Below are 16,208 nucleotides of genomic sequence, written 5' to 3'. Positions count from 1 at the left end.
GCAGGAATCCCCAGTCCCTGGTTTGGGAAGTAAACTGCAGAAAACTTGCTCTTCATTCCGTGGGGGTGAGGGGCACTGAGAGATGGGGCCAGCTATAGAACCCCCTTTGGTAGCAGCACACTGAGGGAACCCTCCAAGGTAATTCACAAAAATCCTAACACCAGTTCCCAGAATACTACCCATTCTAGAGAAGGGAGTGAGCTAGACCTCTTCAAGTCGGTGCAGCTACAGCCCTGTTCTAGGTCAGCTTCCTTCAATCAGTTAGTTGGCAGCACTAAGCCCAGACTAGAACAGACTAGAAAATAGAACAGCTGCAGCCCCAAGAAACTACAAGTTTCATTCACACCCTTGTGTCCATCCCACACTCCAGTCACTTTCCTTAACACTCCCTCCCCTCAAAGACCACAGGCATATCACTCTCTTGGGACACATACATCCAGCGCTGGGTTCTGGGTTGACGTCCCTGCTCCTTGGCTACAACTGTTAAGTCCTGCCTTGACAATTTGGGCTTTGGAAATACAAAGCCATTTTAATAGAAGGCTTGGCAAGGCAGCCCCAGAAAGGCCACGCCGATAGAAAAAGCTACAGGCATTTACAGGATCAACCAGAAATGGACTTCGGAAAGTCTTTTTCAAGTTCCTTTTATTATTATTTTTTTTTAATTGGAGTATAACTGCTTTACAATGTTGTGTTAGTTTCTGCTGTACAGTGAAGTGAATCAGCTATATGTGTATATACATCCCCTCCCTCTTGGACCACCTTCCTCCCCTCCCCGCACCAAGCTCCTTTTATTTTAGAGGAACTGTGCCGGCAACTGTTGAGCATGAGCAGGGAGCCAGGATGGGTACTGTGGCCAGGAGGTGGCGCCGCACAACCGCCGCCAGAATGGTCCTCAGCCACAGGTCTCTCCAGGGGCCAGGGCGGGGGACAGGCCTTGGGATGAAAGCCACCCCACTCTGCTTTAAAGCACAGGGCAAACTCCTGTGCAGGGAAGTAAGTGCCAGAAATGTCTCTGCCTTTATGTAGGTGGGGTGGGGTGGGGTGGGGCGGGGAGACAAACAGAACGTGGCACTGAGGATAACCTTCACCGTGCTGTTGGGTTTAAGAAGGGAAAGTGGGGGGCAATGTGGCGAGCCCCCCACCCCAGCAAGGCCAAGCTCCCTGGCTCAGTCCTCAGAGTACATGCTGCACCTGCACGGAGGCGGCTCTGGCAGAAGAGGTGATGGGAGAGCCATTAACACCCAGTTACTGGGCTGCCTGAGCCCCTGGAGAGGGGAGAAAACCAAACTCTGTTCCCTGGACCAAAGGTGAGGCCGCTGACCCTGAGTCAAAGGGCAGTCAGCACTGCCCCAGGACAACTGACTCAGCTCTGGCTCAACAGGAAAGCTGAGGGCTTCCTGCAGGTGCAGGCTGGGCACCCCAGTCCATCTGGTCCAGTGCTCTCTCCTTCCCCTCCCTGGGTCAGGCAGATCCCTTGACACTGGTATGACCATTAGAAACCTTTTAGAAAATGTTCAGGCTTCCCCAGCAATTAGCCTAAAAACCTGGATATCACTCTCAAGCTCCTGGCCCTGCTGGAAGAATCCAGATTTCCAGGGACTAGGGATTTTGCCCTGAAGGAAAAAGTTGTGTTGGAGGCCTCGCCCAAGGCCCCTGAATCCAGGAGACAAACTTGAGAGCAGAGCCCAGTACTTAAAGACAGCAAGATGAGAGGTTCCTCGGACTCTTTCCTACTCTGAATAATCTATCCAGAAATCAGAAGGAAAGGACAGCTTCTCCACCTGCCTGTACAGCCCACATTCAGTTCCGAGCCCAGGGACACAAGCAGACGCTGACACAAAGCTCCAAGACCAAAGCTGAACCATCTCTTTTCCTTTGGTTTATGGTTTCTTCACGCAGAACCACAATCAGAGGCTTAACCCGGGCACTGAGCCTTTCTTAAAAGGCCACAGATCCCAAGCCTTTCCTGAAGAGAGGCCATCAAGAACGCACTCAGCATCTTAGTGACAGACGCTGTGAAGGCTGAGTAATCCTGAGAGGCAGGGGGTGAAAGGGGCAGCTGGCTGGGGCCGTGGAGAGGCCTCGCCGGTGCCCCACTGCGGGAGGCCCAACAGGCAGGAGGGCTTCAGCCTCAGACAGGGAGCTTGGGAGGGGGCGGGGGCGCTCCTCAGCTGGTTCGGACTCTGCAGGGGATGAGGTCTTCTTAAAACACAATGCGGCCAGGCAGCCCCTGGGCCTCAGAGACCACAGATGCCTTGACCCCGGGGGCAGGCGCTCGGAGCAGAGCAAAGAGCTGTGGCGCCTGAGGAAGGGACCGCAGACCCACAACAGCAAGGTCAGCACCCCAGATGTTCCTCACTACCCCCTCCCCCACTGGGGCCCCACTTCCCTCAGTCCTTCTCCAGGCTGTGTGTCCTCCTCACCTTTACAAACACTGCCACTGACAATCAGTGGCCATCAGGGCCTCTTCAGCCTCCCCCTAACATGGCTGCCTCCTGACGGGGCCTGCAGTGGCCTCAGCTGGGTACATTCACTGGCCTCTGGCTTCTGAGCAGCAGGTGCTCGCGACTCTGGCTGAGTGAATAACTCTGGGGCCTCCAGGGCCTTTGTCGCTTCTACAGAGCCAGGACCTGTGGAAGCCTTCGCTGGTCTGCAACCGCCCAGAAGAGTTAGAAACAGAAAGGCTCCCTCTGTTATGAGGACCGGGAAGTGGGCTATGACGAGCTGAGCACCTGAGGCAAGCCACTCGGTCTTTCTGGGCCTTGGTCATGTTTACTAGCACCAGTGATGGGCCAGGCCTGTGTCAAGACACTTGACATCATTACTTCATTTAATCCTCACTACAAACCCATTTCTAAGCACTAATCCCCCATTTCACAGAAGGGAAACCGAAGCACAGAGAGCTTAAGTAACCTGCTTGAGGTTACACAGGTAGTAGGACAGCAGAGCCAGGATCTGAACCCAGATCTGCCTGAACCCAGAGCCAGGGCTCTTAAGAACTACTCTGTAGGGTCCCCTACAGCTCGATTTACTCCTACAACAGGTGGGAAGTGGTGGTGCACTCTTAAGATCTCTCAAGAGTGTGTGCCCTACTCCTCTCTAGGCTGGGCTGGTGAAGGATCAGTTTGGGGTCCAGGCCCCCTCCTTTGCTGTCCTCTTGGGCAGTCCATGAAAGGTGTAAGGGGTGAAACAGTACAGGGCTCCCTTCACCGCCACCCCGGCCCTGCACCTCCTACGACTGGTAGATACCTCTGGGAGATCAAGAGGACAATGGGGGGGCGGGGGGAGGAGCGTGAGCCAGGAGCTTTGGTCCAAGAGCCACTTTGTTGAGTGGGTTTAAGGATGAGGGGATACACCCAGAGAGGGATCTGAGACTCGTATCAAAGAGCCTTTCAAAGGACTCCTTTCAACCAGCGCTCAGCAGTGTCCCTGATAGCCAGGTGCAGGTCACCCCCAACCCTCTGTGTGTGACGGGAAGGGGCAGTGGCCCCCTCCCGGGAGACGAACACTGGCACAAGAGGGTTTATAGGCCGGTGAGGATTTCATTGCACAGGTTTTCCCAGTGAGGGAGGGCAGGATTCCAGTGGGTACCACAAAGCTCCATTACTGATGTGCATCTGTTCTCCCTGCTCCGAACATCTGGTTTGGGGCTGAATGTCGGAAAGGACCAGCAAAGACCTGGGGGGTGGGGGGAGCTCTGGCTCAAGAAGAAAGTGCGCAGGTTGCTGAGAACAGGGAAGCCAAGCCACCCCTTCAGCTCACTGCTGTGAGGTTTCCTACTGAGGCAGGATGTGAAGAGAAGGGGGGATGTGGGAGGTATTCCCCCTCCCCCTCCCCCCAGGATCACCTGGGCTGGGGTCCAGGCTCTGCCAGTTACTACTCAGCCACACAGCCTCTTTGCGCCTTAGTTTCCTCAGCCGTTAACTGGGATAACAGCAAGACCACTCTGCTGATACACAAGACTGAACACAGTAATGCGCTGTGCAGACTAAACTTAAATGCCGTGCTCATTTTCATATTATCCAAGGGGAGATGACCACTCCTTGGCAACACTGTGGCCACCCACCCAGCATGTGGTTGAAGCTCAAGAACAGAAGATGAGAAAGGTGCCAGAGGAACTCTGATCGTGAGCAGGTTTCAGAAAGTCAAAACCACCCCTATACCTTCTCCCAAGTTCACTACAAAACTTGTTTTCCAGTTGCAAACTCCTTGGCTGGTCTCTGCAAGTAACAGGAAAGCAGGTGAGGTTGTTCCACTTGAGACAAAGAATGCCCTCTCCCCTTGTGTCCACCATCACTGGCCCCCAAGAAGCACCAGGTGGGGATACTATTTGCCTCTCTCAAGAAGCCTGTGCACATACATGTATACGTGTACACACACACGGGTGCACACACAGATGAAGACTGGCTTTGCCTGGACAACACTATTTTTAACCTTCTTCTGAAGGTCAGGATGAGATATCACTGTTGCCAACAACACAGCTTTGTGTCCCAGCAAAGGAACTCCTCACACATCCGCCTGGGATTCGGCAGAAGGCAAGCTCTCAGGCTGTCAGATTTTAATAAGCCCATTCATGTAGAAGGATGCTTTCTTGGTTCATCTCTCAGAGTACTTTCTCCACCATCTCTCATTCCCCCCACAGCAAAGGATTTAGTCTGGCCATCACTATAAAATGGCCTCCCGGAGGGGCCTCCCTCCCCTTAGCTTTTGGAGGAAGGAGAGTATTTGGAGCATTTCTGGCCTTTCTTGGCCAGCTGCCTGGGCCTTGCAGCCAAGATGCATGTGATTGGGGCTCCCTGTGGAGAGGAGTCCTCCCAGGTCCTCAGCAAGGGGCATCTGTGCCTTGGCTAAGGACAGGCCCTAAAGCGCCAGGTGGACAGAAGGGCTCTTGGACCATCAGGTGAGTCAGCAGGAGAACAAGAAGGTGAGAGATGCCTAGACATCCCCCACACAGGAAAGACTGGAAGCCAGAGGCAGGGTGTACCAGTTTCCACAGTGCTCAACTGCTGACACTGCTCTCTTCAGGTGACAACGCAGGGTGGGTGGGGCTCATGCAGCTCGGCACGAAGTTCCAGAGGGCAGCTGTGAAGTTGACAGCATGGACTTTTTTTTTTTTTTTTTTTGCGGTACGCGGGCCCCTCACTGTCGTGGCCTCTCCCGTTGCGGAGCGCAGGCTCAGCGGCCATGGCTCACGGGCCCAGCCGCTCCGCGGCATGTGGGATCCCCCCAGACCGGGGCACGAACCCGTGTCCCCTGCATCGGCAGGCGGACTCTCAACCACTGCGCCACCAGGGAAGCCCAGCATGGACTTTTAAACAGTAGTTTTAGCCACGTTGTTCGGCTCACACCAGCATGTTCTACACTAGCGCCCTCCCTGCGACCAGCAGCCAGGCCGTCCTACCTATGCAGACGTCTCCATTAGTTCCCCTTCCCTGGACAGGACAGCTCCCTGCCTCTACCTGTCTTCTAAGAGAGGAGGACTTCTTTCAGTCCTGGGTCCTTAATGCCACTTGTGGGGTGAGGGTGGGGGACCCGGTCACTCGCTGCCTAGCCTGCCTTTCCCCTGCCCCTCCAGCAGTCGTCACTGATCTCAACATAGGGCCTCAACTTCAGGACCTTCCCTCAAGAAGCACTAAGTTTTGGAAGCAGGGGATCCCTGGCAACTTCTAAAACAGGATCAAAATACTCTGTCAATTTCCAAATCAGCGTTTAAAAGAGTTATTGGCAGAACACCCGCCTGGGCAGCTGTAACATATTTTAGAAACATGCTGGGGCTGGGGGTGGGTTCCCAGAAGCAGCAACAGGCCCTGGACCAGAGCAGTTTCCTCACGGATACGTCAGCAGCAGGCTCAGCCCCCAGCCCCAAACCAGAGTGCTCTTGGTGGATGTCAGGAAGTGATCTGATGGCTCACAGCAGCAGCAGGGATAGACCTGAGATGCCATCCAGGAAAACCCAAAGGGCTGGACCCTGCCCTTGTTTTACTGTATGCAATGCCTGCTAGAGCAGAGATGTCATCGTGGAGGACTGGAAGCCATACTTGCCCGCCTTGAGCCTCCTGTGGGTGTGGAGCAAGGCCCTGTGGGAGGCCGGGAGGCTAAAAGAAACCTGCCAGCAGGACACAAACACCCTCTTAGTGGCTGTTTCAGCCCCTGACTTGGCTCTCTGCCTGATTCCTGAAATGCTTGGGTCTGGTGGAAGACCTGAAGAATCTAGTGCCTCTTTCCTCTCCAGCTAAGAAGCCTGCTTTAGGTGACATATGCATGAGAGTGAGATGGAGAAAGAAGAACGAAAGCTCAGGACAAAGCAAGTGACCTTCAACCGTCTCTCCTCTGACCAGTGAACAACAGAGTGGTTACACAGGTGCCATGGACTTAGGCTTAAATCCTGGCTCTGCCACATATAAGGTGTGTGGCCTTGGGCCTCAGTTTCTTCATCTGTAAAATGGAAAGACTAACATTACCTATTACATAGAGCTGTGAGAATTACAATGCGGTCTGGGTGTGTCCTGACCCTAGTAAAACGCTCAGTAAATCTCAGCTGCTAGTCATTCAGTACAAAGCACTTTCATACCTTTATCTCACTCAGTCTCAATCTCAAAATGTTCACAGTGAAAGAGAGCACAGAGATTTCTTCTCATTCCAGAGGTCACAGAGGAGTAGTGGCAGGGTCAATCCTGGGAAATGGCCTTCTCCAGGACTCCACAAAAACCAGTCCCAGTCGCTCTCTCTCTCACTCTCACACACACACACACACACACACACGTGCGCACACTCGTTGAGGGTGGCCAACCGGTTCCTTCCATCCTTCCTCTCAAGGCTGGCCCCTGCAGAAGGAATGGAAGGAGCCTGCCAGGGAGTCTGTCCCACCTACAGGGTCACTCACCTACTCCTCCCATACCCCAGCTGCACCTGGGACCAGCCCACCAGTATAGGTGTGTCCACTGAGAGAGCACTGAGCTGGACGTCAGGAAGCCTGGCTCTTGCCCCACTTCAGCCTCTCAAGCAGCCTTGTGGTCTCACCTAAGGCACCACCACCCTGGGTTGTTTCCTCGCAGGCCGATCAGGAAAGGTCTACACTGCATGGTGTCTTACAAGGTGGCTTCAGATCCCCTGAAGCTTGAACAGGCACTCTAAAAAGTGGAATGCACAACGCAAATGAGAGGCAGTGCGGGTCAGCGTTAGGTTTGACTCTGAGCCAGTCCTAGATGACACGAACCAGCCACGTTCCTGTGGACAAGGTGCTTGGGGTTTCTCAGCGGAGGTTTTCCTCACTTGTCAAGTGGGGATCATTCCTATCTCACAAGGTCATTGTGAGGCTCAAGTGAGACACTATCAATAGATATAAAAGGCTAGGGCAGTGCCTGCCCCACAGTGAGTGCTCTATAAGTATCACGTGATCATTACTGGTAAGTGGGGATCACGACTCTGTCCATTCACACTCAGAAAACTTTTGGACTCCCCTTTAGGAGCCACAGGATCTTTAACAAACAGGAAAACTGGATCCCTCCAGGGACTCTTCCTGCTCAGGGCTAAACAGGCAGCTGGGGCCGCTGCTGCGCTCACCTGGCTCTTCTCCAGGGACACCTGTCAGAATCACAGGGAGCATTTGGAACACACGGATGCCCGGCCCACCTGCTCATGCTCTGATTCAGTTAAGACCCAGGTGGGGTCTGTATTTTTAGTAAGTGTCACAGGAATTTCTGATGTGTGTCCCTGGCTGGGAGCCAATGTCTAAAGGTTGCCAGTGGTCCCTGACTAACCCTTGCAGGACTGGAGGGTGATTCAGCCAGAGTCCCCGTGGCCCCTTTCCCCAACACATCTCACTGGCTCAATGTCTCTGCAGGTCTCAGGGGACTTGCACCCCAGAGCCTAATTTTCCTTTCTAGGGGCACTTGCTCTAATCTGTCACAAGGCAAAACACCCAAGCCTCCTGTCTCTTCCCGCAGGTCCCTGTTCCTGGGAAGGAGGGGCCCTAGCCCCATTCTGCCATGGAGGCAGAAGAGCTAGGACCCACGTCCTGGGAAGGCACTTCCACACACCCGCGCGCGGTATGCGCTCTGAGCCTTCCCGTGAATCTGCTTGGCTCTCGTTGGGGTTGGGGCCACATTTGTTCCCTGAGAACTGTGTGCGTGGGAAAGAGCAAATTCTACAGGATGCAAAAACTATTCATATGTCAAGAGAGAAAAAGAAGGTAGTGAATAAAAAGAGAATAAGAGCAAAGCCTGATTTGGGGTGGGGGGCAGGGTGGGAGGGGAGGACAGCACACCTGGGAAAGGAAAGGAAATGCCAGCAGGTCCACTGAGAGATCAGGTTTAAGGCTAAACCCTTAGAATAGCTGACGGATATAAAACAGGACATCCTGGCACCTCCTGCCCAGAAGGCCGTGCGCTCGCTGGAGTACCCATTCTGTAATAACAGACCTGGTGCAGGCACACTCAGACCTGAAGGGCTGGGCACTTCGCCAGACAAAGAAACTGTTCTATTTGGCCTCTGGTCCAGAGAGGCTTCAAGTTCTAAGTCAACTTCTCCACTTTGATTTCTACTAGTTCCTTCATAAGATTTGCACGTTAATAAGCTCATCTGCATCCCAGTTGGGAACTATTCCTCCATTTCAGAAGAGGGAGGGAATCATGACAGAGCCACGCCCAACCCGGTGTCAGCAGGACAAGTGAGTTAATTCTGTGCTTCCCAGGCTGGCTGGCCTGAGACAGGGTGAAAAGCAATTTAATGCTGAGTTTGTGCTTTCTCAAGGTTATACCCCAAAACCACAGCAGTAAAGACATAGCTTAAGAACATCTATTTCTCTTCAAAATCCCAGCTGCTTCTTCTTTCCTTGTTACTAGCATTCCTTAAAGAAATCTGAATCTCACTGGGTTCTTTAACTCTCAAAACAAATGCAGACGGTAAGAAGAGAACGCAGCACACAGTTGTCTCAAGTCTTCATTACATCCACTTCTGAGGGGCCGAGCAACTGCTCACAAGGTTTAGACTTCAGAGACTCTTCATAGGAGGTGCGTGGCTCCCCGGCCTCCTCCCATCCCAGATGCCCAGGCGCCAGGCAGGATGGCAAAAGCCCCAAGGCACATGCTACTCACATAAAATCCCATCCTATGTAACAGGGGCACAAAGAAGGGGTTTGTGCAGCAAGGCTGTTTGTCAGTCTCAGAGGGTGATTCTTCCAGAAGGCCTAAGCCCTCACATTAGTGTCCCCTCTGACCCCCGGCCACCTGTCTTTAACAATAAAACCCACGTGACCGTGTGCTGTTTGCACCATGTCCTTGGGGGAATGGAGGAGAGCCAGAGTGGTGGCCTAGCTGTCTAAAAAGGAAGGACATTAACATCTATCAATTATCTGCTAAGTACAAGGCACTGGAGAAGGGTAGAGACCAATACTCCTATTTTATAGATAAGTCACTCAGAACAGTGAAGTGATTTGTCAAGTCTCACTGCAAATAGGGATTTGCATCCAGGCCTGAGGCAACCAATTTTGCTCCTGGAGCAATTCTTCTGAACACTTCTAACTGCTGCCCCTGCCCCCCAATCCCCTCTTCACCCTGAGAGGCAAACTTCCCAAGATGGTAATAAAAGACAATAACCCAACTTACCCAAAAGCTAGGAGGAAGAAAGTTGAGGAGAAGGGGAAGAGATATATACTTACATATAAATACGTATTGTCTTTCTCTTGCTTAGTTATGAGCACATGTATTAATTTTCCACAGAAAGGCTGGGAGCGTCAACTCACCTTGGCTAGAAATGTGACTTCTATCGTATTTACCGTTTTAACAAAGTCCGTGTTCATGAGGGATTTGGAAGGTCCCACCGAGAGCATGAAACGGGACCTCTCTTCCACCCAATTTCTTTAAGACCCCTATAGTTGAGAAGGAGGAGACAGGATTCAGGGACACTACCACCCCTTGACGTCTCTCAAGGGGTTTTCACAGCAATTCCTGAGTCCCGGTCCGTTGCAAGCTCTGCAAGTCAAACTCAGCAGCAGAACTGCAAACTCCCAGTCCCGGGATGGTGGGCATTTACAAACGTTGTTGCTGAGTTAGCAGGGCTCCCTTGGGTTGCTCCGGGAGAGAGCAAACACAAGCTTAAGTCACCACACAAGCCCCTACCTCACTCCAAGATGGGGGAACAACTCCAAAGGAGACAGAGCAGCGAGACTCAGCAGCCACAGAGGCCAAGGCTGAGACTGCGCAAGGAGGGAAGAGGCACCAGTGGGGCGGGAGGAGCCAGCTGCGAACACACACCCTGGATGCTCACAGAACAAGCTAAGGAAGAAAGCCCCAGGGAGACTGAGACTTGGTCTAAACTTTTCAAGTTAAGGGCCTAGCTACAACCACAGTGAAAGGTGTTTAAGCTTTTACATGAGAGAGTAAGGCAGAATTTCTCCCTTATGGGGAGAAAGCAAGAGTTAGAAAAACCTGCCACCTGCCTAATTCTTAGGTATGGTCAGTTACCAGAACCTACTGTTCAGTTCTACATGTGAAAAGACAACTCAAGGCATCATCATCCACTCCCTGAAAGGAAGGGGCTCAGGCCTCACAAAACAAAACAAAACAAAAAAGGTCCCAACTCCCCCAGAGGGGCTGTGGGTCACTCAAACTCTGGAGGAGCTTGCCTCCGCCCTCTCATTTCACACTGGGTGGTTATAAGGTGGGCCCATTTCCCTGGCTTCTCCCCATCTAACCTCAAAGCCCGAGGCACAGTCTCCCAGCAATGGGGCGAAACCCTCATATGGGGATGCAATAAATGGCCATTTTCCGGCCAAACTGATACTAACTTTTCTCTTTTACTTTGGTATCATACACAACCCTATCCTTGCTGTACCAGGAAGCCATTTCACCCTTCTGTTTGGGAAGATGATCCAATTTTGGTCCTTTTATCATCAATGCTTTCAGCAACTTTGTTTGTTCTATTTCCCCTACTGTAATTACTTTTGAATCATCAACACACCCAGCCAGCCGTAAAGCTCCCAGAACAAAATGCTAAAAAAGAAGAAAAAAAACCTGCAATGGCAAACAACTTCACTAAAAAACCGCCCATGCTAGGAGCAATTTGTATTTTTCTAGAAATTTACTGATTAATAAACTGCCTCAGTACTCCTTCCCCTTCTTCCAAAGGGAGGCAGAGCCTAGAAATGGGACACTGTGAGGAGGGGAGAGGGCACGGAACTCCAAAGGAGCTAAATAAAACATCTGCTCCCCACCCCTACTTTTATTTTATTTTATTTTATTTTATTTTTTTAAAGATGCAGGATTTGTTTGTAAGTGATGAGGGATTCAGAAAGTTGGTTTGCTGGTTGCTGGGTGCCCAAGCAGCCTAGGAAGAAAGTATGTCTTCTCTGGAATGCAGTCAAATTACACAGGGGGGAGAGAGACCCCCCAGTCTGTCGGCTTGAGAATTCAGATTCCTCCAGGGATAAGTCTGAAGGACAAACCACACAAAAAACGAAAAATGTAACTCTAAGAAAAATCCAACCAACATCAGCCGCTGAACACTGTCAAGAAGCCAGCTGCTTGCTTTCTACTGTCATCTATTCTGTTCCCTACCACTTGCCCTGGTGGATGAAACTTCCAACTCTGATTTGTAAGCTGTCCCTTCAGAAGTCCAGCTTTCCCTCATTCCTGGTGTGGTCCCCTCACTGGGAAGGCACCCTCCTGAGCCCCACCAGGAGGAGAAGACCAGAGTAGGGAAGCTCAGGACTCTTCTTTCCCTTCTCATCAACACTGCCCCCTCTGGAATCCTTCCACATCCACATTTCTTCATTTCTGGCTAGCACTTGGAGTCCCTTCCTGAGATGAGGTTAGGAAGAGAGCGGGAAGAGTCCGAAGTTAAGTTATAAACACAAAAAGCCTCCCCTCTTCAGCCCTCAGCACAGCTGAGCAGGCAGTAGAAGGGTGAAGTTGTAGCCTGGTTAGTGATGCAGTCAGGAGAGCATCGGGTCAGGGTCTTTTGCGGGGGTTGGGATCTGAGCAGGCAAGGCTTATTGAAAGTAGGGCCAGCGATGCAGGAAACACACACTGCACCCCGCCGCCCCCCTCCCCCCCGCATTGCACCGGGGAATTAGGGAATGGCTGAAACCACCAGGCCAGCCCGTTTGCCTCTAGGCAAGTTGGGGGAGCTCCTTGGGACCGGGAACCCCTAAAATAAATGATCTGCTGACTAATGTTGCCAAATACGGGGATGTGTGGCTATACCCAGGCTCCACAGCTGGGCCCCCCCCCCCGACCCAAGCTCTAGGCCTCAATATGTTCAAGTGCAGCACTGGCCCTTCTTGCCCTCTTCTGGGGGCGTCGAGGGGAAGGTTAGGGACGCTCCGAATTTGGGCCCAAGAGCGTGATCTCCCCAGCCTCAGGCCAGGTGGCCCCAGTCTGGGAAGTTCTCCAGAAAAAAAACAACGCTAGTCCTTACTCGCCGCGGAAATTCTGTCCACTATTTTAGACACATTCCTCAAGGCCCGAAGAAGAACGTGGGGGAGGGGAAAAGAGTTTCGGGGCCTCCACCGCGACCAAACTCATAGATCCCACCCTCAGGCCTCAACCTTTCCCCCGCCCCCAGGAGAGGCCTCGGCCTCATCACCCTCCGGTCCCCAAATCCGCCCCCGAGAGAGCCCGCGACCCCCCTCGTGTCTCCACCCGACCCGCAGGAAGGCGGGGGCCGCGAGCCGCTGCCCACGGAGAACTCGCACTTTTTCGCGGCGCGATTCAGAAACACGCCGGGTCTGATGCCATCCGGCGAATTATATAACCAGGGCCACCAATCTCGGGCTAAACAAACGCGGCTCTGTGTGTGCGGCGGCGGCCCCGGGGAAGCGCACCGGGGCAGGGAGGGGCTCCGGCCGGGCCTCGGGGTCGCGCTTGTTTGCTCAGCGAAACAGGCAGGAGGCGGCCGGGCCAGAGTCCCGCGCGCCGAGGTCCCAGGCCGAGCGCAGGGCCGCGCGCGGACCAGGTCCGGTCAGCCAGAGCTCGGCCCCTCCCCCACTGCGGCCGCCCCCGCCTCCGGGCGGTGAACTTGGTCCCAAGTCCCGCCGGACGCCGTCACCGACCACTGCCTGAGCAACCTCGGGCTTGGGGCGGGAGGGGTGGGGGCTGGGTAGTGCTGGACTCTAGTCCAGGCTCCATTCTAGCTCGGGATCGTCCGGGACCCCCTCGTTCCCCTCCCCTCCCCACCTCTCTCCCCGCGGTCCTGGGGCAGCCGCGCGCTCTGGTGCGTGAAAGTGACGACCCCATCCCCCAACTCTGGAGAGGATGGGCGCGAGTGGACTCGCGCTACGAGCACTTACCCCTCTGTTTCTCTGCCCGGGGGGAGGGAGTGCAGGACAGAGTGACAGCTGCGCGGATGACGCCCCTCCCCCTCGGGCGCTGGGAGCCCGGGGCCCCGCGCAACCCTCCGCGGGGCCTGAGCGCGCACCAGGTCGCAGGGGCGGATGGAGTAGGGGGTCGGGTCGGAATCCCCCACTCTGAGCCCCGGGAGATCTGGGGCCGAGACTCGGGTTCTGGGCTGTGCCAGACCCCTCCCCACCCGGGGGCGACGCAAAGTTTTGGGAAGTTGCTGCCCCTACCTTGCTTGGTGAGCACCAGGGCGTCTTCCCTCCGCGCCTGGGTGATGATGGAGCCGTGTTCCATCTAACAATCCCGCGGGCCCGGGCTGGCTGGGCGGGAGGACGCGCGGGCGCACAGGCTGGGCTGGGCTGGGCTGGGGGGCCTGGGCGGGGGCCCGCTCCGGCTCCGGCTCCCGAGACTCCGACTCCCACTGCTGTTCACATCCCTGCTCTTGTTCCTCCCCTGGGCCGGGAAGGGAGGCGGCCTGTACGGAGAGCGGGAGGCCCGGGCAACGGCTCCCCCGGTTGCCCCCGGCCCCGATCCCCCGGCGGCAGCTCCGGGCTCCTCAGTTTGGGTCCAACATGGAGAATCCGGAGCGAAAACAAGAGGAGGAAATGGGACACGGGGCGGTTTCCAGGCTCCCCCCTCCCCTCCGTACTCCAGATAAACAACCCGCGGCTGCAGCGCCCACCCCCGCGCGCCTCCAGGATCTCAACCCGGCCTCTCTACAGCCCGCTGGCGCCTCCCGCTCCGAAGCACCGTCATAGGCCCCGGGATCCTCCACCTGTGAGCGGCCCGGGTTGCGGAACATCCGGAGCTTTGCAATTTTGTTACGGAAAAAGCGAATCCCCGAGGGGGGTGGGGTAGCGGGCGGGCGGGCGGGCAGGCTGGCAGGGGAGACTTGAAACCGCTCCGGCATTCTGATTGGCCCTCTCCGGGAAAAGGGGCGTGACCCCTCCTTACTATGCGGTGCGAGGACCCAACAACATTCCAGACGCTACGGCCACGCCCCCGGGCCACTCCCCCCTCGCCGGGCTGCGGCCTCCCAGCCTCCTCGGCCACACCCCCTTCCCAACTACTTAAAAGGGCACTCCAAAACTCACGTTTCCCTACTCTGTGCTGGGGTGTTCCCGTCTGTGCAGTTCTACGTGGGTAAGGTAGAATGGTTCCGCCTTTCCGGTAACCGAGCAAGCCGCGAAGCCTAACTCTGGTCGGGCCAGGATGAGAGAGAGGGTTCGGACAGTTGTTTTACTTCCTATTTGGCGCTCGAATTGTGGACCCACTGTTTCACATAAGAGTACAACCATCGAACCCTGAAAGGGATATGTGTGTGTGTAGGCGGACTCAGGACCTCAGAGAATGAGAGCTGTAACTGACCTCGGGATGGTCTGACCCCCCCGCCCCCCCACACTTCAAATGAGACATAAGGAGCCAAGCTTTGCTCAAAGCCATTCAGTCCCATTCAAGGCTCCCCCCCCCCCGCCCCCGCTTTCTTCCCCTCCTCCCAATCCAGCCCTGTCCGCTTCGCTCCCCCTCCCTCACAATCCCAGCCTCAGTTTAGATGGATAGAGGTCTTTAAGGGTAGAGCTTCAGCTCTGTGGACTCTTGCTGCCCTCCCTCCTTGCTTTTAGGGCCCAGGCACCCTTCGCTGGCTAAGGCTCCTGGGCTCTCGTGAGTGAGCCTCCGGCTCAAGATACTAGGTGATGGATATACATTTGTTCCCAAGAAGTGGGAGCTCCAGAAGGGCAGGTTTCAGCTCAATATCAGGTCTTTTCCAGTGAGCTACAGCTGTCCACAGGTGACACGGGCTGCCTTGGGAGAAAGGGAGCTGTTCAAGTCAAGGCTCGTGAGAGTAATGTCCCGTGAGCTTGCACCGGGTGACTTCTGAGCTACTTCCAACCCCCGCAGTTTATGATTCAATGGAGCTCACCCTGCCAAGGAAGGAACTTCCAGGAAGGTCAGGATTTTTCTGGTCCCTGGGGGGTGGGGGCAGCTGATGGCCTTCCTGCTACAGTTTCCATTGCCCAACATGCACCAGGTCTCACTCGGGGTTGGAGGACAAGCAAGCGGGTCATAACTCACCAGGAACTATCAAACACCTGCTCCCCATGAGGACAGGTGAGGTTGTGATGTGTATGTGCCTGTGTGCCTTCACAGTGCTCACGTGTACCTGTTCCTTCTGTTCCTACACATACATACATAAAACCTTTTTATATAACACCATTTTAATGGAAATGCAGTTTTTCCAAAATGAAAGTAGCTGGTACAGATCTGAATGATGCTTATGTAACTTTAAACACTGAGTTTGGGTAGATCCTAATTCATTAACAGAAGGGGAAAGGGAGGAGTTCTCACATATTTACCTCCCATCTTTGTCAAAAGGTCAAAAGGTCATGAATAGAAAAGGATTTTTGAGGTAAATCTTTAATAGGTTGCTAGGGGGTCTTTTGGGGCCCTCCCCCCACCCTCTAGTCGGGTAGTTCAGCAGCTGCAGTGGGAGGAGGGGGGAGTGCAGGCAGGAGCTGAGGACTGAGGATTGAGGGGTACCTTCTCCCCCCCACCCCTCCCATCCCACTCTGTAGTGTTGGGCGGGACACTTCACCTCTCTACAGTGTAATTTCCTCCTCCATAGAGACAATCCCTCCCCCTTTTATAGTTTACAAAGTACTTTCACATACATTTTCTGTCACATTTGATCTCTTATTGCTTCGAGGTTGACAGAGCAGATGTGCCCATTTTGTAGATGAGGAAACAGGGTTTGGAAAGGTTAACTGACTCACCTAAGGTCTCACAGCTTGTTAAGAAGAGGAGGCAGGACTAGAAGTCTTTTTATTTATCTATTTATTTATTTTTTGGCCACGCCATGCGGCTTGCAGGATC

General features: G+C 54.1%; 1 protein-coding gene across 1 annotated transcript in view; it reads right to left on the bottom strand.

The window, feature by feature from the left end:
* Positions 1–14,146, bottom strand: part of CTDSP2 (CTD small phosphatase 2) — a 21,929-nt gene extending 7,783 nt beyond the window's left edge. The window contains exon 1 of the mRNA XM_007467626.1: positions 13,568–14,146. Coding sequence (XP_007467688.1) covers positions 13,568–13,631 — 64 coding nt within the window. The 5' untranslated portion in view covers positions 13,632–14,146. The remainder of the gene's footprint in view (positions 1–13,567) is intronic.
* Between the last annotated feature and the right edge of the window lie 2,062 nt (positions 14,147–16,208).

Source organism: Lipotes vexillifer, unplaced genomic scaffold, assembly GCF_000442215.2.
Source record: "Lipotes vexillifer unplaced genomic scaffold, Lipotes_vexillifer_v1.1 scaffold387, whole genome shotgun sequence".
NCBI lineage: Eukaryota > Metazoa > Chordata > Mammalia > Artiodactyla > Lipotidae > Lipotes > Lipotes vexillifer.
This window is presented reverse-complemented; position numbering and strand designations above follow the sequence as displayed.